Source organism: Plectropomus leopardus, chromosome 2 (assembly GCF_008729295.1).
Source record: "Plectropomus leopardus isolate mb chromosome 2, YSFRI_Pleo_2.0, whole genome shotgun sequence".
NCBI lineage: Eukaryota > Metazoa > Chordata > Actinopteri > Perciformes > Serranidae > Plectropomus > Plectropomus leopardus.
This window is the reverse complement of record NC_056464.1, coordinates 25,523,335-25,549,024: the sequence shown is the minus strand read 5'-3', so window position 1 is coordinate 25,549,024 and position 25,690 is coordinate 25,523,335. Positions and strand designations below refer to the sequence as shown.

The following is a 25,690-nucleotide window of genomic DNA, read 5'->3' as shown; positions in this document are numbered from 1 at the left end:
TTTCCACAGAAAACATGATGAATGCAGCTTTTGGATTTTGTGGCAGCCCGCGAGGGTCTCTGTCTTTCAGATTCACCAACCAGGTGGAAAAATACTTTGCTAAGTGGATTAATTTATTCCTGTATTAAAGGACCCAGAGTCTTCTGCATGTGTGATATTGGCTTAAACCCTTAAGAATCATCTAAGCCTGTGACATGTGACACTTAATATCCCATTTATCTGCAGTGGAGTATTTTTTTCTCTTTTTTTTTTGTCAATCTTGGTCTCTGACTTGTCAACTTCTATATAATTGTGCATCCTTCTCCATGCTTCATGTGTCTGTCTCAGCTTTTACGGTGCCGCTGGATGTACTGGATGTTTTGTCTAGCCCTGTTTCAAAAGAACAACAATAAAGTGCAACTTCAATGGCCCCTACATCTCCAACCCCAGCCCCGCTGCTCAGTGACGGTGTGGCTGTTCTGTAGGTCCTACCTTCCTTTTGCTGGCAGCTATCACTGTGGGCAGCCAGCGGCTCTCCCTCGTATCCATTAGTAGGAAGACCACATCGTGTTCTGAAATGAGCTTCTCCAGCTGCTCGACATCGCTCTGGGCCTGGGAAAGAGTGGCCTGAGAGAAATTCACCGGGTGACCAGGCATGGGGATGCTCATATTGTAACCCTCTGCATTCTGCAGGAGACAGAGACAAGGATGCAGAGAACAAAACAAAGACACTGCTGAAAAACTGATACGAAACGTAACTAACATTTGTGGCTGAATACTGTGCGAAATTTGCAGATGCAAAGTCCATTATCTAGGGACGACGATTTTGTTTTTAATTTTGGATTATCTGCGCATTTGTTTACATCAAAACGTCATGACCGAATTTTAGTTATGGATTTGCATCATACATATATTTCAACTTGACTGAAGAATTTCAAGTGAACACAAGTGTTCCTGGAGATCCAAATTGTAAAATTTGAGTTTCCATCACCTATAGACAGCAAAAGCTTGTATTGTTACTAAATTTGCCTTTTATTTCCTGAGCTATGTCTCTCTGATGCCTGCTGCTTATGGTCTGGCGGTCTGAGCCCTGTGGGGGGTTAATGCCCAAAAATGTCCCAAACACAAAGTGTCTACAGAAAACAGAATACACCACCTCACACTTTCAGTGGTTCATACAGTTATTGATGACTGAGAGGGATTACTTCTGCAATGAGTCTATTCATTATATTTTTAGGAAAGTCCTGCAGAGTATATCTGTAACATACTTCCAGACTTAATGTCCAAGATGCCCTTTTTACAGAAATAAAATACAGAAAAATCATCAATATAAAAAACTTCTTACATTTGTAGAACTGATCAGCTGCTGCATGAAAAGCCAAATGCTGAAAACTTAAAACTAAACCATGTATGTTTTCTTCTTTCTGCTGAGTGACATGGTAGTCTAGACAGTTAAGTGAGGTCACAGCAGATACAGGCACCAAACAGTCCTTTTATGGACTGTGTCATCACATCATTGTCAAAGCTAACCTGAGGCCAGCATGTACATGTCTCTCCTGTATAAGTCGATGGTAGAGTATAAAGAGGAAACCTTGAATCACTGCTTCCAATCCATCAAAAAATGCAAGGACTTTTATTTTCCACTGCCAAACATGTATTATTGTGACTATCTTGAGGGACTGCAGGCTTGAAAGTGAGACGAATGGAAATGTCAAGAGTATTTTCACAGTCAAGAGAAGGACAGAAAAGGGCAAAGACGAAGTGTGAGATCTTAACTAGAAGAAATGCCACTTTTATCAAATCAGTGCATCCGCTGCCTTCGCTTTGGGGAGCTGTTAAGCAAGTCTCGAAATGCATTCCACTTTGACGCAAGTGTTGCTAAGCACTGACGAGGTGATTTCAGGCTGCAGACATGGTAATCATATTCTAATTTCCAGTGCGAACACAAGCGGATAAGAAGACAAAAAAAGAATCATTCTAATTGTGGAGAAAAACCTTTCCTGAACAGATAAACAATATAACAATGCCACTGTTGACACCTTCAACCTCTCTGACCTCACTGTTGACAAAATTTTAAGTGAGTGAAAAGAAGTTGGTGCCAGCACAACAAGCTATCGTGTAAATGTCAGGTGACAGTATTTGTCACTAGACAAAATATGAAATCTGCTTATGACCATTTCAACATTGTGACCTTGTGTGAACGAACTCCTTTTGGTTCAGTTGATGCATTTCTGTGCTCCCCGCTCACTGCATTCATATTTATTTCTATCTTTCACATTGGCATGTGGTCCCTCTGTGTTTATGGGAAAACAAGTGAGAAGCAGGCACACACCCACACTGATAAAAATAGGAGGTCAGGTATGGATGTGGCTTGTACAGGGGGTGGACAGCCTAGACAGACACCAGACATCATGACAGCACAGGGCCACCCATCAAGTGTTAAAGCTTTGTTTGTTACTCTATTTTATTCCCAGAGGAATAAGAGGAACAGAAAATGACAAGAGGCAGACGGAGAGACTGGAATATAAAGCCAGTGGCATGTCAGTTATTTGTGTGCATGTGTGTGTGTGTGTGTGTGTGTGTGTGCGCGCGTGTGTGCGTGTGCAGTTAAAGGGGAAATCTCAGGCCATCTTGTCCATGATATTATAATAATTCTGGTCCATTTCATCTTGTTTCGGGAGCAACCTATTACCAGGTTGTGATTGCGAGCTCTGCAAAGGTCAGTAACTTTAAAATGAGCCTTTAATTTTACAGAGTTTAAGTAAAAGGGCATAACAGCTCGCCAGTCACACAATGAGTCAGTTTAGTCGAAGCTCACAAGTTGCCTCGAAGCCCAGAGGGTGAAAACATTTCATTACACAGACTGTGATACAGGGCTCTCGGTGTGCATTTAAAAATTAATATCTGACATCTGAAGAAAAAAATCATTGCTTTTTAGTACTTCAAAGTCATGCTTCAAAAGATTCACACCATCAAAAACCTGAATAACTGCTGACTGCACAGTTAGCCACTTTTAGCCTCAATACCTCCTCCTGGTATCGCAGCAGTGGGGAAAAACTACGCAGATAATTAAGTAATTAGCAATGTCCCTCTTTTTAGAAATACTTAATAAAAGGCAAAATTTTCCCGTTCAAAAATTTGGGCGGGGCAATAGCTTGACATTATATTGATATTGTGATATGAGACATATCACCTTAGCTTTCAGACATCGTAATATCGATAGTGTTGTCTTTTCCTGGTTTTAAAGGCTGCATTACAGTAAAGTGATGTAATTTTCTGAACATGTAAGACTTTTCCAGCTGGTCTGTTGGTTGCCCTTAACCACATTACTAACAGTTATTTATCAAAAATGTCATTGTGTGAAAGTTTTGTAAAAGCACCAATAGTCAATATCGATGGCAAGTTATTCAGTTAAACATATTGTGACATCTGATTTTCTATATATCGACCAGCTCCATTAAAAATGGTTTACTCTATGTTTGGATAGTCAGCCTACAAATAGTTAAGAATAATTATAACATTTCAACAGCTTATTAGTTGAGGCTCGACAATTCAGATGTTTAGTTTTGTCTGTAAATGTTTAAAGAGAAAATTTGACAATTCACTACATATTTACAGAATTATCTAGATGAACTTAAACTATCAATTTAACTTATGCCTCATTCGTTGAATGAGTAGTTTAAGTTTAACTAAATTAGCTGCCGAACAGGACAGGTTAAAAAAAAAAAAAGTTTAACTAAATTATTCTGAGAAAATCAGTCCCTCCAGGACTTTGCAAGCTTTTATCGGGATTGTTGCGGCCTGAAATGCCGGATTTCACAACAGCTTTTCTAAACAACTAACTAACTAAACAGTTAGCTTTGGCTATGAGTATGTGACTCAGTCACAGGCACAGAGCTCCAGTCCTGCAGCAGGAGTCTCATCATAAACAAAAGAGAGAGAGGCTGAGCGGATCAAGCTCTAAAACGAAATAAAGGTCAAATTTGTGGTTAAGTTGTGGTGATTGGACAAAATTGCAAGTGAAGTGAAATGCACCTAAAACATTGTAATTGAGTGCATATAGTTGTTGTTGTTTTTTTTTTACCAAATCACAAGTGGTCACCAGATCATTAAAGGGACGAGTAATAATATTTATAGAACAAAGCCCTAAAAAAAAAAACATTTAAATTGAAACTATTTGAGGTGGAAAAATAACTTCTCATTTAACTGCCTCAGGTTACAAAAAAGTTAAAGATAATAATGAAGTAACTGCTAACCACATATAAATAGGAAACAACTCAGAAAACAAAGTTACTGGATTTTAACTTTGGTGATCCTGAATCCCTGCATGCATGATATCTGAGGACACAGCAAATTAAATTATCCTCTTATGAACTGTCGTCATATTCTTGCAGAGCTAAGCATGCATGCATCAGCACACTGGTAAACATGATTCACATCATAAATATGCATTTAGTCTAGGTTTTCCAAGTGGACTAATAAGTGATGGGTGCTTTCGCACCAAAACAGAGCCCTGCTGTGAGTGTTTGGTTCTTTTCTTGTTTAGTAATATAGCAAATAATCTCCCAAGAGAACCCATTCATTAATTAACAAAGTAATGAAACCACCAACATTAATATGCAACTAACAAGACTCTTAATTTTCTGCATGGTTTGGCCATCACATCTTAGGCACAACCAATAAAACAGGACTATAATTATACAGAAATATGGTTATGAGCATAAACAAAATTATAATGTCAATGCAATTATACAGCAGTAAAACTCAAAGCTGCTGCACAAAGGTAAAAGCCAAAAGAACCATATTGTCTCTAAAAGTCAGGAATTAGGGATGCACCAATTTATCGGCTGAACATTGGGCTAATATGCACCCCGTCATCAGTAAACATCAAGGAAAAGATGGAGGAGAAATGGACACTGGCTGAACTGGCATCCTGTACAGGCGTTGGAAATTAACAAGATGAACTCCATGCCACATCAGTTTCTATTGGGATATCAAGAACTGTAATATATTTTGATTACCTCACACTTGACTAAATCCTAGGCAGCGGCATTCAAACAAGTGCCTTCTTTTTTGTTTGTCGATCTGACAGAGCAAAAGACTCTGGTGAGAGAAAGAGACGAGCAGTGTCTTTCACAGTGAAGAAGGACTGGTGCGTTGGAGGAAATGTGAGGTGCCCCCTGTCCTGATGTGGATGACTGCTATAACACAACATCTTGCAGAGGCGGCTGCAGAGCGGCACTGCCATGTTCAAGAGGAGCAACCATGGAGCCATTTTGTTGAATGCAGGATGTGTTGACAGTTAAATCATTCCACAACCATAAACCATGGATTACCAGAACCACCAACAAACACGGACATTTATGAAGCAGCAGCCAAGGATGTAAAAAGACGCAAAAAAACGGAATTACAGCACACATATCAAAGGTGCTGATAGGATCACACTTCACTGGACTTTGTACATTATATAATTCCATGAAATTAATAAATCATTTATAGACTGATATATATCTTAGGGCTGCCCCCTGAAAGTCTGAGATTCCAATCATCAGTTGGAGACCCCTAAGTCGACTAAGATTGGTGGACTTGAGCAGTTGTTTCTTTGTATTTAAGTGTGCAGTGTGCTTCTGGGGACGTTTTGGTCCCCAGACTTTGCCGCAGAGTGAGAGCTCTTGACTTTCACGGTACTCTTTGGTACTGATGCGATGCAGCAGTACAGAGGAAGAGAGACTCTGCACTGTAAGGCTATGAGATCTTTTCTCTTCTGCTGAGAGATGGTGAATTTACAACTCACAGCAATTTCATACAACAAGGTATCTGGCAGTTGTTTGATATTTAGTGTCAGCAAAAAATGTAATTATGTAAAATGTAATTTCACACTGCACATCTGTCATTTGTTAGCTTGTATACTATATAATATACTATATTACATGAATGCCACTGTCATGCTGAAAGTCCCGGTGAGCCCTGCACAAACTTTGTATGAAATCAATCGAATGGCTGAATCGTATTAAACTTCTCAATATGATTTAACTGGCATAATTCTGAGCCAGCCCTAATATTTTTAGGAATAAAAATTAAAAACAGATTCTTATATGGTATGATCTCAGACTTCCAAAGAGTAAGCACTGTTTAGATCCTCCTGTCCAAATGGCGATTAAGTTATCATAATCCACAGCTTGGGCATAATTTTTGCATATCAGTACTCACCACACCAGGAAAGATTTTGGTGAGTCGATCAACAGCTGCCATGGCTTTGGACTTCCCTCCTCCAAGACAGTCTTCAAACTCATAGAGAGGCTGCCGAACTGGATTGGAGTATGATATCTTCGCATTGTCTACAAATGTGATGTGTCTCACTCCCCATCCCTGGAGAGCAAAACAGAAACATAATTTACATTTTTAATCACAGTATTTAGAAATACTTGAGTGCTTTTCATTGGCATGAACATTGTTCAAAGCTGCTTCAGGGACAGAGAGTGGGAGGTTGTGTTCCCTGTGTTTATTCCACTGTCATTTTGAAATAATAGATGCATTAGTGTGCAGGAAGTACAACCTTAAGTTATTCTTGTTGTTTCTAATTAATATCACTCTCTGATAACACAAAGTCTAGCCAGACTCAATTACATTACACAGGGGTATTTTTACTGTTTTCACTGACTGAATGTCTAAAGTGCCCTCAGAACGGTAAATTTAAATGCAAAAAATGTTTTTTTAAAAAGCATAGACATGTATTCAAATTAACTTCAGAAGTGCAGGCAGCACTGGTCCACTGTTTTCATTTAGTTCAAGAAGATTTAAGATTGCTTTATTTGTCACTAGGGAAATTCGTCTTGGTCTTAAAGGCTGCCTCCAAAAAATACAAAGTGTGATAATAGACGTAAAGTGCACAACACAGACTAAGTGCAGACATAAAGTGCACTCCAATATGTGTGACACAGCCCCTCATTTCACACTCTCCACTTAATTTGTTCAATTTACTTTAAAACGAAACAAAAAATGTCATTCTGATTTATGCATGTTGCTTTTTTTTAGCTAAATAAAATAGATATTTGTTCATGTCTAAAGATGATGTGACAGTTATGGTGAAATCTGAACAAACTACAATGAAGCTTAAAGACTGGATTTGTTTTTGTTGGGTTTTTTTTAAAGAAAATAAATAATTAGCTTCATAAATAGCAGGTTGTGGTGGATGAATTTTTTTTTTTAAAACCCTACTGGTCACTGAATCGAGCAGGTTCATTAGGGATCAGATTTACAGTAGACACAGACACTGACAGTAGGTTGTTATGTAAATATGCATTATGTTATTCCTTCTATCATTGGATAAACTTTATCAAGCAAATTTGTGAGTAAAATCCCAAATCATGCTGTTAAAAAAGCTAAACAAATATTCATGTGAAAAAGTTGATAATTTAGGGTTATCAGAAATCACAGCTTCCAACAAGGTTACTGGAAAGCATTATATCATAACAAACACTAAGAGAGACACATCCTTGTGTGTCTGCTCAATATATGCAGACACACTCTAATTTGACTCTTTTGAGAATCTGATGTTAAAAACTGAGGCTAGATGAGGCAAACATATTTTCAGTATACGTCAAATTTCATGGTCGACTTTTGTGCCTTGTTCAGGCAGGGAAGGATGGGCAGGGTCTGGTATGGCCAGAGAAAAGGTCACATATGAGGTATATTTTTCTTAAATGTCATATAGAGCTGAAATGATTAATTGATTAGTTGTCCAGTATTAAAAAAAAAACGTATTATTTGATGATCAATTTATTGGTTTATACAAGATTTATGCAATTTTTCAATAATTAAAGGGTCTAAAAATTTTTTTAGACCCCCCTCATCGTAACTTCATTTTGTGTTCTTTTTGTGTTTTATATCATTTGTTTTAGAGTGGTATATTTTGATTTTGTATTTTTGTTCTATGCTGTATGTCTGTATCTGCTGGCTGTCTTGCCCAGGACACTCAAACCAGAAAAACTCTTGTTTTCCTAATTTAAAAAAGGTTAAACAAAATTTAAAAAAAAAAGTCTGCCTGAATATCTTTGGGTTGTGGACAAAACAAGATATTTTAGGACATCATCTTTGGCTTTGGTAAATACTCATCCATGTTTTTCACCATTTTCTGACATATTATGGCCAAGTGATTGATTCATTGCAAAAATAGTTGATAGATTAATTAACAGTCAAAATTACTGTAAGTTGCATCCCTAATGTAGCAAGCTGCAGGAAGACATAGATTTTTATAATTAGTCTCACCACTTATATTTTTGATAGTAGAGTCTATTAAAGTGACAGGTTGAACTGTTTCCCAAAATGTTTTTTTTAAGCTGTTGTCTTGTTTCCCATGCAAGCTATTTCTGTCACAGTCTGTCTGAGCTTTTTGTAATCTGCACCAAATTTCCAGATAACAGGGATTTATTTATTGTTTAAAACCTTCAAGTTTAAAATCAATGCATATTGTGATCTGTAATTATTAACACCAAATGTCTATAACAATAGTTGATTGAAATAAATCTGTAACTCTTAAGGGAGCAGAGTTCAGCTCCCACTTCAATCAAGACACTAATTTCATATTCAGTTATACAGAATGTGGGGAAAATTAAAGCGTCATTCAGAATTAGATATCCATTTAAATCCTGTTGAGTTGTGTCATGTTGAGTTCACTGAGAGAGACACAGAACAAGTTTTGTGGAGAACAGAATATTTCTCCAGTGTTAATGTTCCTTGAAAAACAGTAAAACCCAGTAACAATTTATGACGCTTCATAGATTCTGATAAATGTGGAGGCACACTGACGTCACTAGTCTGGTACTTGCGCAGCACATATAAAACAAGAGCCTGCTAATTAAACAAAAATTTAAAGAAAAGACTACATAACACTTCCAAAAGCATTTTTCAGACATGTACAATTTTAAGGCCCAAAATCACAGTGTCAAATTCCTGTGTGTGTCTGACTTTCTATCGATTTATCCATCCATCCTTACCATAAGAGTCCTGGCTACATTGCAGCCCAGAGTCCCAGCTCCCAGAAGAAGACACTTTGTGGTGACTACTTTGTCCAGGTCCAAGGAAGGAACCAGCCTCCATCTCATTAGCTTCAGATTCAGGTCCACTGATGACTCTGCAAGCCTGCAGACAGACAATGGAGAGACCATCTAGTTTACAATGTGCTAAATCAGGGTAACTAACAAAGTAGTTTTACTTTAATTGTCCAAAGCAACAGATGACACAGTATGGATGACAAATTCACAGCATACATGAAAAACCGTCTCCATTGTTGAGATGTGGTGGAAAATTTGAGAACCCGAGAGCCCTAACCAGCCCAAGTTAAAATAGCTTTATAATTTCCTTTTTTTACATGTATTAATTATTGGCTGAAAAAAGTGCAGTCACACAACTTAACGCAGTTAAATTTTGTTTATTACCTTTTAGGGTCCATGCATTCACTGAGGTTGACCATCCTGGGTCCCATGGCCCCCTTAGGGTTCTTCTCCCAACCTACACTCTTAGGACATGCTGTAAAACAAGATATTCACAGTGTAAAATAAGGATAAAATGTCTCTACTACAAAGTGAGTGATATGAAAACAGTTTTCAGAAAAACAATAAGACACTAAAAGTGTTGAATTGTTTCGGTTTCCCCCACTCACCACTTTAGTGGTATCTGGCCATACAGAAACTTTAGTTTCATTTGCACACATTTCTGACAAAACCATCGGCCTTCATCCAAACACAATGGAGGTAAATGGAATTTCACCATATTCACAGCAGTGACAACACACTTAGAAAATGCAACAGCAATGTGACTCTTCAGGGACAATGTCCAAGGTATTCTGGGTTATACACAGACCAGTTTTCATTGTAACTTCTTTCCCCTGAAGAAATACTTCCTGTCAAAAGTGTTGACATGTCATAGATTTTTGTGGCCAGAACCAGTGAGTCAGGATTGAGCACCCGAAGTGTTGGTTAGTGCACTCAAGCTATGAATGTAATTGCTTAAATAAACACCACATAATCTGACTTTGATGCTACATTGGACACAACTTCACACTGTTTATTCTTCACTTTGTTTCTATCAAATTTAGCTATGTAATGCAATGCAAAAGAAAAACAACAGTTTAAATAGACAGGGTGGGTTAAATGCTGTCTAATATGGACTCTGGACTAATACTGTGAATGTCATTTACCATGAAGTCAATTTCACCTTTCTAAGAGCAAAACACTTTTTTTTTGTGTCAACGACTGAACCTTGTGTATGTGAAAAGTTGAGCTGAAGTACATTTATTAATCCCTTTCAAAATAATACCAGATTTGTCCATGCAAAACCAAACAAAAAAACTGAATCAGTTTCTGTCGTATGAATACATCACATGAATTAATTAAAAGCCATGACGAGCTGGAGGTGCAGACTGAGGTAAACAAAGACACCTCGTCTGAACCTGACAAAAACCTTCACCCTCTTTCCCATTCAGCTATTACCATTTAAATTACTTTCATTCCTTATTCAACAGATAAAGGAATAATAGAGAAGCTGTGTGAGATTAACGTAGCTTGAAAAGGAAGCAGAAAGTCTCAGTGGAAAGTAAGCAAAGACAGAGTTCATATCAGTTAAAATACACACACCTTCAGATGAACAAGAACAAATGCACGGACAGACAAAGACATGTGACGTACCAACACACGCACACGCACACGCACGCACACACACACACACACACGCACGCACGCACACACACACACACACACACACACACACACACAGAAACAGAAATGTTACATACTGTTACATTCAAAGATACAACCACACACACACACAGAAAATGAATGTAAATTACCTGAATTGAGGGGGAGCTCAGGTAGTTTAATCTGAAAGATGACACTGTGGTGAATGGAGCGGCTTCCCTGCAGAGTCCGGTCCCTAAAACACAGCACCTCCACCAAACCCAGCTTAGAGCCCCTGAAAAAAACACACACACACACACAGATGGAGATGCAACAGTCAAATAATGAAAATAATTAACATCATGCACAGATTATAGATCAGAAGATAAAAAGCGTATGCTAAGAATAAAAACAACTGTGTCAGTATTAAAATCTCACAAATATAACTTAAAGTTCTCGTAGGATTAAGGAGGGAACAACTGGCAGAAAAGGAATATAATATCCATAACTATGTGAGTTAATGTATTATCACCCAAAACAACGAATCGTTGTGTTTTCGTTACCACAGTGAGTTGTTTATCTATATACATATTGAGCGGGTCATAGTCCACAGAACCAGCCATGCTGCACCTTTATGTTTCTATAGCAGAGCAGGTATAAACCAAACACTGGTCCTCACAGATGTCCTCTAGACATTTTTACATAACTGAAAAGCCACCATACTTCTCCCACACCCTTAGGAAAAGGGAGGGGTGAGCAGAGGGGTTTTCAGTTGGTTGCAATGTGCAACTTCATCACTAGATGCCACTAAAAAAACTGAAGTTAGCCCTTCAGCCAGCAGAGGTTAGCTGCTCATCCACGTTTGGCTCCTGGAGGTCTCTGGTGCACCTGCTCTATGGACCCAACAATGCAGAGGATCCGGGTAATTTTCTACTGTAGAAATAAAGAGTTTTTGTCTAAATGCGCCACTGAGCAACTTTCATAGGAAGGAATTGGTGCCTGCCTCCAATGCTGTATCCAGGTCTCTTTATAAATCCATGGTTGAGATGGCTTTTCAAAGGCCAAAGGTGGAAACGACTTTGGTTGCTGTTGATCAATGATCTTTTTTGAAATATAATTTTCTAAATCATGCCATGTTAAATAGCCAGAACTAAAGACATTCAGAGTAAAAGGCTCCCGCTACAGCAGAAAGCAGTTGCCTTGTTACTGCAGTCAAACGGTATCTCTAGCTCTGAAAAGCCCGCTGGGGGTTTTGCTCAATCAGATGACGGCTCATTTACAAACAGCCTCTCAGAGTCAACTGAGGACTCACCTACTCCCAGGTGGTTCCTGCTTTCATCAGTTAACCCTTTACTGGCTGTATTTTTGGAGCTTATTTGTTTTAATTAATCATTGTTATTGGACGAAAAAAGGATATATTGCCCATAATTAATCACCTTGTTGACTACTTTTTGGCAGAAGTCAGTGAGTACTAAAATACAACGGTCATGAATGCCTACACCGGTCTTCAACATGGATTATGCTCTCTTTCCCTCTCTAATCCAAGAAACAACACACAGATAAATGAGCACTCACAACAATATGATCAACACATACCAACACATTTCCCCTAATATGGTACTAAATGACCACAGTCACATTACACAATCAAATCAAGTGAAACAACTGAATAAGCGAGACATTGCGGCTACATTGTAATTCTATCTTCACCCATTTCAGCCAGTATCAACAGTTTATGTTTAACAATAAGAGAAAGTGTAGTCAAGCACAAGATTGATGAGGTTTGTATTGGATAAAAACTGCCTCTGACTACAGAGCATAAGGGCTAAACTGTCTTAAGGTATTTGCTGCTGATAAGCCACGGGTATCACAGGACACTGTGACTAAAATGGCACCAAGGGGAGTTCCTTGTTTGTATGAAAAATAATTATGCAATAAAAATCTTTCTGAAACAGCAAGACAGGAGCCAGGAAAAACTAAGCTTTCAAGGGGAAAAGTGGGACAAGAAAATGACTGATTGCGGACCTTAATTTAGAGGTAAATGCAGCACAACCAAAGTGACTGTTTCCAGCTGGACTGCAATGGCAGCAGTGAAATGTGCAGCATGATAATACGGTGGCATTCTGGGTTGATGATGCAAAACGATGATGTGATGTAACCATGTTTTTATTTATTTTCAGACAAGATAAATTTGGAGGGATTTGAAAATTGGTTGTTTAAGGATAGTAATCCATCACAATAATGACAATGTTAATGTTATTTTGTCAAATTCATGTTACTGTTCTGTAGTAAATCAATCTGCACTTCCAGCTTTATTACCATACAACTTTGACTGATTTTAGCAATTGAAAATTCAGTGTTTGTGCTGCTAGAGTATAGAACAACCTTCAAGACAGATTTGTTTAATTTAGCTGGTACTCCAATTTTTCTTCCATTGTCCTTGGTATGTGAATTTAGGTGTGGTGTCTGTCTGGGTTTGGGATGCACAATAAAATTTGCATGTCATCGTTATCTGCCAACATCAGCTTTAAAATGAACTTTCAGAATCGTCCAACATGCTTTTTCTTATTTTGCACAATGACTGAATATTTCGTACATTGAAAAGCATTTTATTTCATGTCTCCATAGGCTGGTGAGTCATCACGTTAAGAGTGCTGAAGAATGATGTTAATTTCACTACACAAGAGACTTGACAACCACTAAAATTAGCAGATATATTGATATCAGTATTGTTTATCAGCTAAATTAGTTGTTTTTATATCAGTATATCAGATATCTTCAAAAAATCTAATATCTTGCATCCCTAGTCTGTAAGCTTTAACTGTTTTTTTCACGCTGTGGAGGCCATTAAGCCACTTTCTTAGGATAGTGAGGTCTATTACTGGGCTGTGGCTCAGGCAGGTAGAGCAGACAGTAGTACTAATAAGAAGATCGTCGGTTTGATCCCTGACTCCTCCACTCTGCATTTCGAAGTATCCTTGGGCAAGATACTGAATCCCTAATTGCTCTTGATGGTTGCTCCATCAGTGTGTGAGAATGATTTACTGAGCAGCAGGTGGCACCTTATGGTATGGTTTGGTAGCCTCGGCCACCAGAGTGTAAATGCGTGAATGTGACACGTAGTGTAAAAGTGCTTTGAGTGTTTGGAAGACTAGAGAGGTGTTATACAGGTGCAGGTCCATTTACTAATAAACCTGATAAAGAATAAACCTGGAATTCCTACCTGGACTATAGGAAGACACGTGCTTCATAATTATAAAGCACTGCAGCATGCTTTCTTTGAAAAAGGTCGGCACTTACATAAAGCATTAGTGATTTAGGATAAACGGCAAAAATGTGGAAAAACTCCAAGACTGGACACAGGAGCTAAAATAAGGACATTTTAGTTGAATATTCAGGGAAACATCCCATAATCTGGTATACAAGATAAGGAACGGGCTAATATGAGAATAGCGGATATAGAGTGCAATAAACTCTTAAAGCACTGCCTTGTTTCAATCAAGAACAAATCATATCTGTAAGTAGGAGGCTAAATTTGTTACAAACAAAACTTTTTTTAGGTACTGCAGATAACCAAGCTCTCTTATCACTGGCTGACAACATTGTTTCATTTATACTTTCCTTATATTGCATCAGTCTTTTTTAAGTTGTTTCCCACGAAATCTCAGAAAATGAACATGTGATGCTTAAAGCTGCAGTATGTGGTTGTGAGGACATTGCTTAAGATAAACTCATGAGTGAAAGCTACGAGCTGACACGGGATTAAAATGTCTGAGTGACACCTGCAGAGTACGTCACTTGTTTCTAATCTTTGTATAAATATTTGAATATGCTCAGATCTTGATTCTTAGATTTATTACTAAACATTCAATCCAATGACTTCTACCAGTTCTCCACTGGTGTGCTGAAATATTTCCTCTGTAAATATTTCAGTAAAATATATCTCTCTGCATAACACATACAGGCCTCCACATACCACCATCATTCCTGCAACCACTTTAGTCAGAAAACACTAAGCAGTTTATGAGCTGTATCATTATAATGCTATTATATCCGTTTTTCTTATACATATTGTGAATTCTACTGAGGTGGCTTATGGCTGTATGCTGGCGGAGTTTGTGTTTGAAATATTGTTTTTTATTCTGTAAAAATACTGTAATTACTGACCTCACTTTATGATTTTGTATATGATTTTAGTCGTCAAGGTATGGTTCACAGCATGTTTGACGGTATATTTATGTTAATAAAATTCACATAAATGTAGAGCAACACCTTGAGTCCATTATTTAACTGGAGGGGAGCTACACATTCATTCATTCATAACCTTTGAATGGCAAAACAGAGCCTGTTCCTGTTTTTCAAACCACAAATACATGTATTGTATTATTTATTATTTTATTTGGTAACTTTTATGAAAATAAGTTTTTGTCATATTTGCTAAAAATGTCATTATATCTCATATATCATTACATATAAAAATGTCACAAATGAGACCGAAAAATAACCCTCCCTCACTCACTGGCATTTGCAAGAATCTACCGCACCTCTCCGAAAACAGCCAATCATGTCAATCACAGCTTGTGAAGTGCTGTCAAACTGTCAAGCTTGGCAGCCCTAATCAAATAGGAATCGAGATTCTGTAGCTGCATTACATATTTCTCACCTCAAAAAGTGGACAGAAATTGCCACAGCCCTGTCTTTAAAAAGATTTTCAAAAGACTAAAGTTTTCTCTCACATCTTATGACATACGTCATAAACATTGTCTTAAGATATGAGAGGGTGTCAGACTTTAGTCCTTTAAATGTCATTTAATTTCCTAAGTATATGGTAGGATTACACAGAGAAACTGCATGCTATTTTCTAAAAAAAAAAAGAAAAAAAAAAAGTATCCATTAGAAAAGGGTGCAACAATCAGGTGAACAGCGCCCTGACAACTGACATACATGCACGTGTTTATGTGTTGTAATGGAAAAACTTCCCTTTTTGACTATGTTTAGGAATAATATTTAAAGTCATTAGGTGGAATAGAAAATGATTTAGCAGCTGGCAATGAAGTCCTCCCACGAAAATGTCAACAGACAAGGATGACTAGATCACAAAATAAATTGTGGAAAGTCTGACTTTGTTTTAAGACCATGACGTGAGCAACACGTAAGATACTGAGACAAAATGGATTTTGTTTATCAAGAAAATTTACAGTTTCGCAGCGAAGTAGCGTAGTCTTAACAGCAGGACTCATGTTCTGCAAGCCTGTGCTGCCATTGAGGAACAAGTATAAATCATCAGGTTTATCTCATCCTCGCTCAGCTCTTACGACACCACTGTGGCTGAGCAGCAGCCAGGCAGCTCTTTGTCAGTCTGAGTGTGACAGTAAAGTTTTGATTTTAGATTGTTTGTAAATATACAATTGTATCCAAGCAACGCTGTTAGCTTTGGAGGTTAATATCAGAATCTTTAATCACACTGTTTGTGACCTGCTCCCTACACTTCAGTCAGGAAATTAGTTAAGCAGAGATTTCCTGTCTTTCACTTCTTGGCTTTGTGCCTAAATAAAGTAAGCTGAATAGCGAAATTCACAAACACAACATATGTTGTGAAAACGCACAGTGAGTCCTCTGATGAACTTCCTCACACACACACACACGTAGAAGTAGAGCTTACCATCGGGTAGCTAACAGAACCAGCAGATTTCTCAGAGGCCAGCCCGGATGTTGAGACAGAGTGCACGGATCATAGACGCCCACAGTAACCTAGAAAAGCCAAACAAAGTGTGTTTACATTACCAAAGTGTAAGAGTGTGTATGTGTGTAAGAATAAATCTAATCCAATGGTAGGGATAACCCACAAAAACTACTGCACAGTAGATTGGGTAGAGAACAGTTTTACAGTGCTAGAATCTTTGAAAGCTGGTGAAAAACATTTTAATCACACATGCATTTACATTTTTTTCCATCAATTGTTTAAAAGTGACAGTTCACCCCAAAATCAAAAGATAAATATTTTCTCTTACCTGTTGTGCTTTTTATCATTAGATTGTTTTAGTGTGATTTGCAGAGTGTTGGAGACATTGACCATAGAGATGTTAGCCTTCTATCTAATTTGGGGGTGAATTGTCCCTTTAAAAGATGAAACATAGAAATATAAAAACACACAAAAACTGAAGCAATACCTTCTTAGCATCAGTGAAGAACTTGTCCCAGTCCCCGAGTGGAGCCATCTGAACAGTGTCCTCAGTGTACTTCATTAGGAAGTAAGGCACTGCAGTGGTCCCTCTTTTGACACACAGCGCATCATAGGCCTCCTGCAAGGCTGCGATCTGAGATACAAATAATTAAGGTTCAGCCATAATTATAATGAACTTTGTATAGAGAACTCGATCAGCCATGCACAATATATTGAGCTTTTAAAGGTCAATCATAAATAATATCTATTCATCCACTCATTATCCAGGACATGGTTACCTCTCTCCAGCATGTCATGGGTCTGCCCCCAGGTCTCCTACCAGTTTAATGTGGCCGGAGACCCTCTAAAGGAAAGCAGCCGGGAGGCCTCCTGATCACATGACCAAACCACTTCGACTGACTTTTATCGATGCAAAGGAGCAGCGGCTTTACTCCGAGCTCCCTGCAGATATCTGAGCTCCTTACCCTATCTTTATGAATGAGCCCTACAGAGGAAACTCATTTTGGCTGTTTGTATACATGATCTCATTTGTTCGGTCACAGACTTCACTCACACAGGAACACAACAAGCTCTCTGAAGCTTTATATCTGCAACTGCTGAAATATTTTACACTAAACATAACTTAGATATGATGAGAAGATATTATGGCACTCATAACATGGATAACTCTGTGAGAAGTACTTTGGAGAATATGAACACACTGTAACTTCTTGGTGTGTCTACTCATTCATACCCTTGTCAGGCGACCTCTATTCGAAAATCAATTGTAATATCTGTATGGAATTTACAGGGTTTGCTTTGTAGACTCTGCAGTTTATCACAGTCAGACTGCCGCAGACTCAGGTCAGTGAAGTCATATTGGGATTCTGGCTTCATCTTAGTGTTAAACTGATTGCACTTTTGTAGGTTGGCTGCTCATGAATCTCAGTTATGAACTGTCAGGGTGTTACATAACACTGATAATTTAGTTTGATAGGGAAAGAGATAATAGAAAGTGAAACCAGGTAAAGGTTAAGAGGGAGAAATCGTCATCACTGTGAGGCTTTTTCACTGCTTAGATCTACTGACCTGAGTAGTAACCATTTCATTGTCATCAACATCCATTATTCTATTCTATAATGCACAGAGTAATGAGGAGCTACAACCATCTCATTTTCTTAGGAAATCTGAAACATGAGATGGATATTGGAACAGAGTGCCCCAGGGTTGATGTTTTTCTGTTAGCCAACCTGGAAGCTAACGTCGCCCTGGTTCTCTCGTTAGACAGGCCTATGGGATTTTTTCATTGGATTTTGGCAGGAAATAGGCTCTGTGTTAAACAAACGTTTATGATACTTAAATGCCTAACAGGCTATGAACAAACTTACACCATGGTTGCATCGCCACCGCTACGAGGCTGTCTGGTTCGGTGTGACTTGATGTGATGATGTTCTGTAGTCTCATTTAGCAATCCACTTTTTTAGGACACGTAAAAGCTTCAAAGTTCATGATCGCGGTATTACTGATGCATTTTTGTTGTAGAACAAAACTTGAAAGTCTCTTAAGCGAATGTTATCCACAGACCTTATATCAGGCTTCCAATGAAAAACCCATTTAAAAAAAAACAAAAAACCCGCTGACTTTGACACAACCGAAGCAGAGGTGCTGATACAAAAACTGATTTCCAGGTTTTAGGACTCATTCCTGGGGTTGTCTAGATTCTCCTTTTTAGGCAAACATACGTAATAGAAAATCATGAGAGAAAGTGTTTATTCTACCATTTATCATAGCGTCGCCAAATAAGGTCATGGTAATTTTGCACAGTAAATTTGCAAATACTACAATACAATATCATATACCTTTGTATTTTTTTTAATAGCATATTTGAATTCTTGTAACGTTAAGTACACTAAACCAAATTCTTTTAACATCATAAAGTAGTTTAATCGAACATTTTATGGCCAGGATTTGTAATAAGCATCAACATTCAGGGTCAAAAAACACCTGAAAATAATTAAGATTTAGAAATTAAGAGGATGACATGGAGCTTTCTGTTATGCTGATTTTACACATGGGCACAGCATGGCCAGAAGATTTGTATATAAGTATATGTTTGTTTTATTGTATTTTATTCTACTCTAGTTTAAATACTTGTACATGTCTTGTGTGTGCAGCATATATATCTTTTATTTCATTGTGCACCCCTGTGTTTGAAAATAACAATTGAACCTTGTAGCTTTCTAACTTCATGAGGACTAATGCACTTACAGTATAATATCAAAGCTACTGTCCAAAATAATAATTCTAGTGGCTGTATGATGATCTTTAAAACTCCAACCTGTTTTGCTGAGAAAACTTGTTCCAGTGCAGACGGCTGTTGGACGATCTTTATTCCCTCCGGGAAACAGAGTGCAGGGAAGCAGAACCAGTAGTAGAAGTGGTATTTCTTCAAATCCTGAGGAAAGATGACAAAAAAATGGCAAAAACAGTGAAAGCAAAAATAAAAAGAGTCACTCACACATGACGTCACGACTATACAAAACTAACACATTCATAAGGTGCTGTTTATACGCACTGCAAAGGTCAGCAGAATGAATTTGCAAAGGACGGACGGGTTGTTCAACGCAGCCCCAGACTGTATAGCATCCCATATCTACAATAAAACAGGAGGTGAAGAAAAAAGAATTCATTAAATGATTTAATTCTCAGCTGCACAACTTAGTGTCTTTTTAACAGAAACTCCCTGCTATGTCTGTTTATGAAAAATGGGTGACAGAGAAAATTCCAAATGTATGTCTTTTACCTCTCTGGCCTCTTTCTCCAGCAGAGCTTTCTTATCAGTGGTCTTAAAGGCATCGAGTGTGTTGGTGTTATACAGCGTTCCAATAGCAGGACAGCATCGGGCCGGTGTCGGACCATCCCTAACAGCAAAATAAATCATATTTTTGCAATAAAATGTATATATGCATACTGTTTGTTTGCAAAATGCTACATTTTGTGAAAATGAACACGTTTGCTTTATCGAAGGATTCCAAACGACAGGGAAGTGTAAGATGCTGATAAACTTGGAAGGAAGTTCAACAATTCACTATTTCGTAACAATGAAAACTTAGAAATGTGAAATGTATTACTTTAGAAAGTTTTGAAGATTGCTACATTCAAATTATCTCATGTTTTTCTTTTTTTAAATAAACATGAAGGCTTCTGAGTCGTTCTGTTTCCAATACCAGTAACAGAAATGCCACTGATACTGCCTTAAAGAGTCTACGCACTGATCCTATATTATAAATGTTATTGATAAATGTTGAAATAGTTTCACATCAGGATAAAATAACTGTTTTCCGGAAAATCAGTTCCTAACTGCTCTTAAACTGCAGCCTGCACATCAAGTTGATCTGCGCAGCCAATGACAACTACTGTTTAGGAGCTGTGAAGAATTTTTCTGGTAAAAAGCAAATTAACCATTAGCAAAATGTCAAACTAGATAATTAAAGAACGTTCTATTGCATTCATTCTCTGTATCTATTCAACAATGATAGCAATCATTTCACATCCATACAGGGTTAGCAGTATACAGTTGTAAATATATTTTCTTTTTTAATGCAACAGTATCATATCAGTGCTCTGTATTAGCCAATACCCAAATACAGGAATCGGTTTCTCTTGTCATAACTGTGCAGACTAATAAAAGAAACAATCTGTAATTTTTGATCACATTATTCTGACACATATTTAAATGGCTTTTACTTTCAGTAAATGTCATTTTCAACAGGGTTGCAGCAACATTTTAAGGAAGAGAATGAAATAGAATGTGACCCTTATTGCAGTTATTTTGAAAATGGAGTCTTTTACAAATACTTCCATTTAAAAAAATGGTTTCACGTCTTACTTATAGTGATAAAACATTTGTTTAACCATAACCAAACCTTCTGTTTTCATTCCTCTAAGGGTCATTCTGACTGATAGAATAGCAGTTCTGCAATACAGTGAACCCCTGATATTTTCTGAGATGGTTATTGCACCATGAAAATCTCATACTGTTGCAACCCTAATTTTGACATATACATAAAAAAACTGAATTTATTTCTGAACAAACTGTGACTTATACAGCATGAGAAACCATTCATAACTCAGATTTCTTATTTTCTACTGAATTAAGAGACATCAGGGTTCCTATACATTTTAATGGACAAAGTTTCAAAACATTTTCATTACTTTTTGAGGAACTGTAATAAAAAATATCTTGCCCTACATGGGTGTCATTTCTCAAACATATCAAATTCAAACTCTATTCAAACATAATTTCAGATAGCAAGCATACATGGATGGAGAGACAGAACGCAACGAGAAAATGAAGAAACCTATGATTTAAAAAAAAAAGTAACACATAAATGCATATTAGAGATATGTTACATCAACAGCTTCAGAAAATAAATAACACTACATACAACAAAATGCCATGACTCTTACAAAAATTTCAATTGTTTTTACTAATTCCATGACTTTTCCAGGCCTGGTAAACAAGACTGCAAAAATGCCATGAATTTTCCAGGTTTTCAATGAACAGGGGAATCCTGATTAATTCAATCAAGACAATCAATTTAAGATTGGTAGCGGGATGCAAATTGCGCTTTTGTTGGTGGCTAAACCCATTTTTTTTGTACCTTTGCATCTTTTACTGCATTTTAAAGACTAAATAAACAAGACAATCTATGGGTTAGTATATGGTTAAAACAGTCAAAATACTGGATCACACTTACACGTCAAATGCACTGAACTCCAACGTCAGGCGAGTGGGCAAACCAAGCGGGTCACCTATAGGATAGAAATATGAATAAAATTGTTAATAATTTTTTACAGTTACTTAGAACAAACTGAACAGAATTACAAAAATGAGTCTCACTGTCCAACATGTTTTAAGTAATGTTATACTGTATAATTAACATTCGTATTATATAAAGTCTAGAACTGTCAAGAAACTAAAAAAAAAAAACAAAAAAAAACAAGTGAAGAGTTATTGTTATGATGAAACCATCTATTTTCACCCACTCACCATTGTAGTAATACCCTTTGATACATTTGGGGCTCTCGTCCAATCTGTAGTCGTTGAGTTTCTTCTGAGTGAGCTGGTGCCAGAAGCCGGCCTCCAGAGCACTGCTGAAGGGAGCAAACTGCAGCTTGAGGTCTGGACCGGAGGACGCTGCTTCACTGGTGTCAGATGCCATCACAACTTCACTAACACAACGCTCAGCCAAACACTACAAGCTGTGAAATTAAACAGAGTTTCAGCCTCTATTATCAGTCATAACTTCAACACACTTTCAGTATCACAGTTACATTCACACAGATTATGTTACCAACGGGCTTAACACATACACACAATAAAAAATATATATAATGTTTTGAGCTGCTGAGGCACCTAAAGGTGCTGTTTAATGCATAATCCAGTGAACAGTGAAGGAATATACTTATACAGAGAAATTTGTGAGTTTATTGAGTCAGTTCAATGATCAGTCAGCTGGTAATTTGGTACAGAAATAAATAATTGATTTATTAACCAGGTTACAGGAGGGTGAGCTCACTTATGTTTTGCATCTCAAACCATCTGCAATAGTCTGTGGCAACAAAATAAATGATGGGCTGTCATCTTGTACATGATGTAAAGCCTTTTACTGTAAATTTATCTTTTAAGACTGTTCAAATAAAGCTGACTTGGCTTGTAAAATGTGTCATGACATAAGTCAACCCTAAGCATGGATGTCTTTTTTCTGAAGATATGCTGGTAATATTGACTGAAATCAACTGACAGCACTATTGTTTTCACCATACTGGAAACGCTAACTTCAATACAATACCTTGAAAAACATTGATATTTAATTCGGATTTCAATACGATTGATATGGTGTGTGTCAACAATGAGTGCTGAAACAGTTTACATAATATTCAGAATCCATCAATATCAATAAATCAATACTTTAACACTAAACAGAACATAAAAGTTACCAAATTTACACCATCAAATAAAACAAATGTTATTTATTACATACAGAAATATGAAAAGTCCATTGCTTTTTGGTTTTTCGCATGAAATATCACATTTTTGTGCTATATTTTACCTGTTCTGGTTTATGGTCATCTGTTGTAAATGAATGCATCTGCACATGTCTTGCATATGTTAAATGTTAAACTATGATATATAATACTACATATCATAGTGCACTGACATCTATTACAAATTGTAAAGCTTTCACTCATCACTACACTTAATTCCAGATTTGGAGTTTTGTAGGCTCAGTCACTGGTATTTGTTCATTTACAAAGCCTTACTGGGTAAACACACTTCATCCGTTTGCATTTCGATTGAACAGAGATCGACTGTAGTTATAGTCTGTGATCTCAAGGTGTAGTCTTGTTGTCTGATTCTTGTGCATGGTCTGAGCTGGGAAAGAAAACCTTTATGAGCTCTGCTCCCCTCACTGGAATAGCCTCCAAAAGGATTTGAAACTAAGCCTGATTTTAAAGCTCTCATAAGGACAAGGGTGAATGAATAAGTTGGCACTTGTCATTACACATATATATTTTAATATTTCTACATGTTACAGTCTAGCTTTTATGTTTTCATTGTGGTTTTAAAGTCAATTTCGAGTCAATTTTATTTATAAAGCCCATTATCTTACATCACATTTTGCCTGTAACGTTTCTTATGCTGCTGTCTTGAACAGGTCTCCCTTGAAAAAAGAGATAGTTGATCTCAATCGAACTTACCTGATTAAATGTGGGTTAAACAAAATAAAATAAAACATCTCAAAAGCGATAAATGGATAAATCTATGATGTATTATACCTGCACACCCAGTTGTAATGCCACCTAGTGACACCTAACACTACTGGTGTCAATACTCTGATAATATATATATTTTTTTTTACTAATTTCAGCTTTTTAGATGTACAAAAACTGCAAACTGAAGCCCTAACAGTCTTCTGTTATTTAGATTTTCTCTTATTGGCAAATATGTAGCACCAACACCTCTAACGGTGCAACACTTTACGGATCTTTTTCAGGATTTGGAGGCTTCACGGGGAAGTTAACGTGTGTTGAAATCCTCATGTGGCCTCATTCATCAGGACTTTTTTTTACTTGTACCACAGTGGCAGCAGAAGCTTTGAAAGCTCAAACTGCTAAAACGTTATTTACACGCGGCACACATCTTCAAGGAAACATAAGCACGATGTTTCCACATAACTCCATTTCAACTTATATAAATTAGGAAAAACAGCGAAGCATGCGTTCATCTGCAAAACTGTAACAAGCTGAGGTTTGTGCACTTACCAGAAATCCTCACTTCCTGGTGAAGATGGTCATGTGATCACGGGACTTGTCAATACAGCGGTGCAGTGTGGGTAGGCAGTCTGTTTGTTAGCTTAGCTGCTAAATAAGGAGTGTATCTCTGCTTGTGTCTTAAGGTGCATGGATCATCGAGTAAATTATAAAGTACCAAAATATAAACAAGAATGCACAAACGACGAAACACGAAAAGACTGACAAAAACTTGTACGCGCCGTTTCTTTTCATGTCGGATTGAACAGATGTGCACGGACGTTTAGGGAGCGAGCCACCGAGAAACTTAACGTATGTCAGTTTGTTATATCCGCACAACCGGTTAACGAGCTTATTTCACAAGCGAAACGTGGTGGTATTTAAACGGGGAGGAGTCCGCATCCCTGGAAACGTAAGGCAGCAGCTACGAGGTCATTTTCATCTGAATGGTGACCGGAAAATCAGACATTTGCTGCACCTGCACACCGGACTGCCCGACAATGAGTTAGGGACCGTCGCAAAACTACACCGCCGTTAACCCTTTGAAACCTGGATCGACATCAAGTCAATCAATTTTATTTATAAAACTACTACTACCGCTCTTTATTGTCATTATACAGTGTATAACGAGATTGGAGAGCTTCTCCATTCCTTCAGTGCAAAAGTACAAAAGCTTTTTACAGAATTAAGCACAAAATAGGTAAAAAAAAAATAGCAATAGGAATAAAAAAAAAAAAAAAAAAATAGAAATAAAAATAAAAATAGACACATTTAATACAATGTACGCTCCATGTGCTTCACACACAACAAATATTCACAAAATAAAATGACATAGGGCGGGAATGCATATTTAAATACATGTACAAAGAAGAGAAAAAACAGGAGTTTTTACACCTTTATTTAAAAGGTGTATTTAAACTCACTAACATGTTGGGGGGGAAAAAACAGAAATTTGTGATTTGATAAAAAAAAACATTTCTTGATTGGAATTTATTATAAGATTTATATTTATATACAGCCTGAGACAAACCTCCACACCAGGTCACCACCTGATCTATCATTGGCACCATCCTCTCACACTTGAGGCTTTTAAGTTATTTATCAATACTGTTGTATGTTGGACATCTGACCGTCTGACTCTGCTACATGGCCGCCACTGCTGTTGGTCATGTATTGTCAGTGCCTCGGACTGTATTGTCTGATGTCATACCCTTCGTCCTCATGTCCTGTTATTTGTTTCTTAACCATACCCGCCCCTGAAATTGCTCCTCAGAGATGAATACAATCCTACTGTAACTGTTACCACTAGAAAAAAAAATGGCTCTTGGCTGTAGATAGCTTCCTAGAACTACAAAACAGCAACAACTACAACTAAAGATGCATATACACTCAAACTAACATATCAAAATATGGATGATTTCAACTGAAATTATTAAAGTCCTTAAAAACTGATGTGGCACTCAGTTTGAGAGTGAACAGTGAACTTATTGAACCTCATCTCAGTTGGGTCATATTCGGTTCAGTGATGTTCTGTGAGCCATATTAACTGGTTGAGTGA

General features: G+C 37.4%; 1 protein-coding gene across 1 annotated transcript in view; it reads right to left on the bottom strand.

Annotated features, from left to right (window-relative positions):
• atg7 (ATG7 autophagy related 7 homolog (S. cerevisiae)) overlaps nucleotides 1-24,654 on the bottom strand; it is a 79,468-nt gene extending 54,814 nt beyond the window's left edge. Inside the window, exons 1-13 of the mRNA XM_042506622.1 lie at nucleotides 24,145-24,654; nucleotides 21,869-22,080; nucleotides 21,576-21,630; nucleotides 19,619-19,736; nucleotides 19,391-19,468; nucleotides 19,154-19,270; nucleotides 16,823-16,969; nucleotides 16,315-16,403; nucleotides 10,826-10,947; nucleotides 9,417-9,507; nucleotides 8,976-9,120; nucleotides 6,190-6,348; nucleotides 472-666 (exon numbers count right to left, since the gene is read on the bottom strand). Coding sequence (XP_042362556.1) covers nucleotides 472-666; nucleotides 6,190-6,348; nucleotides 8,976-9,120; nucleotides 9,417-9,507; nucleotides 10,826-10,947; nucleotides 16,315-16,403; nucleotides 16,823-16,969; nucleotides 19,154-19,270; nucleotides 19,391-19,468; nucleotides 19,619-19,736; nucleotides 21,576-21,630; nucleotides 21,869-22,040 — 1,488 coding nt within the window. The 5' untranslated portion in view covers nucleotides 22,041-22,080; nucleotides 24,145-24,654. The remainder of the gene's footprint in view (nucleotides 1-471; nucleotides 667-6,189; nucleotides 6,349-8,975; nucleotides 9,121-9,416; nucleotides 9,508-10,825; nucleotides 10,948-16,314; nucleotides 16,404-16,822; nucleotides 16,970-19,153; nucleotides 19,271-19,390; nucleotides 19,469-19,618; nucleotides 19,737-21,575; nucleotides 21,631-21,868; nucleotides 22,081-24,144) is intronic.
• Between the last annotated feature and the right edge of the window lie 1,036 nt (nucleotides 24,655-25,690).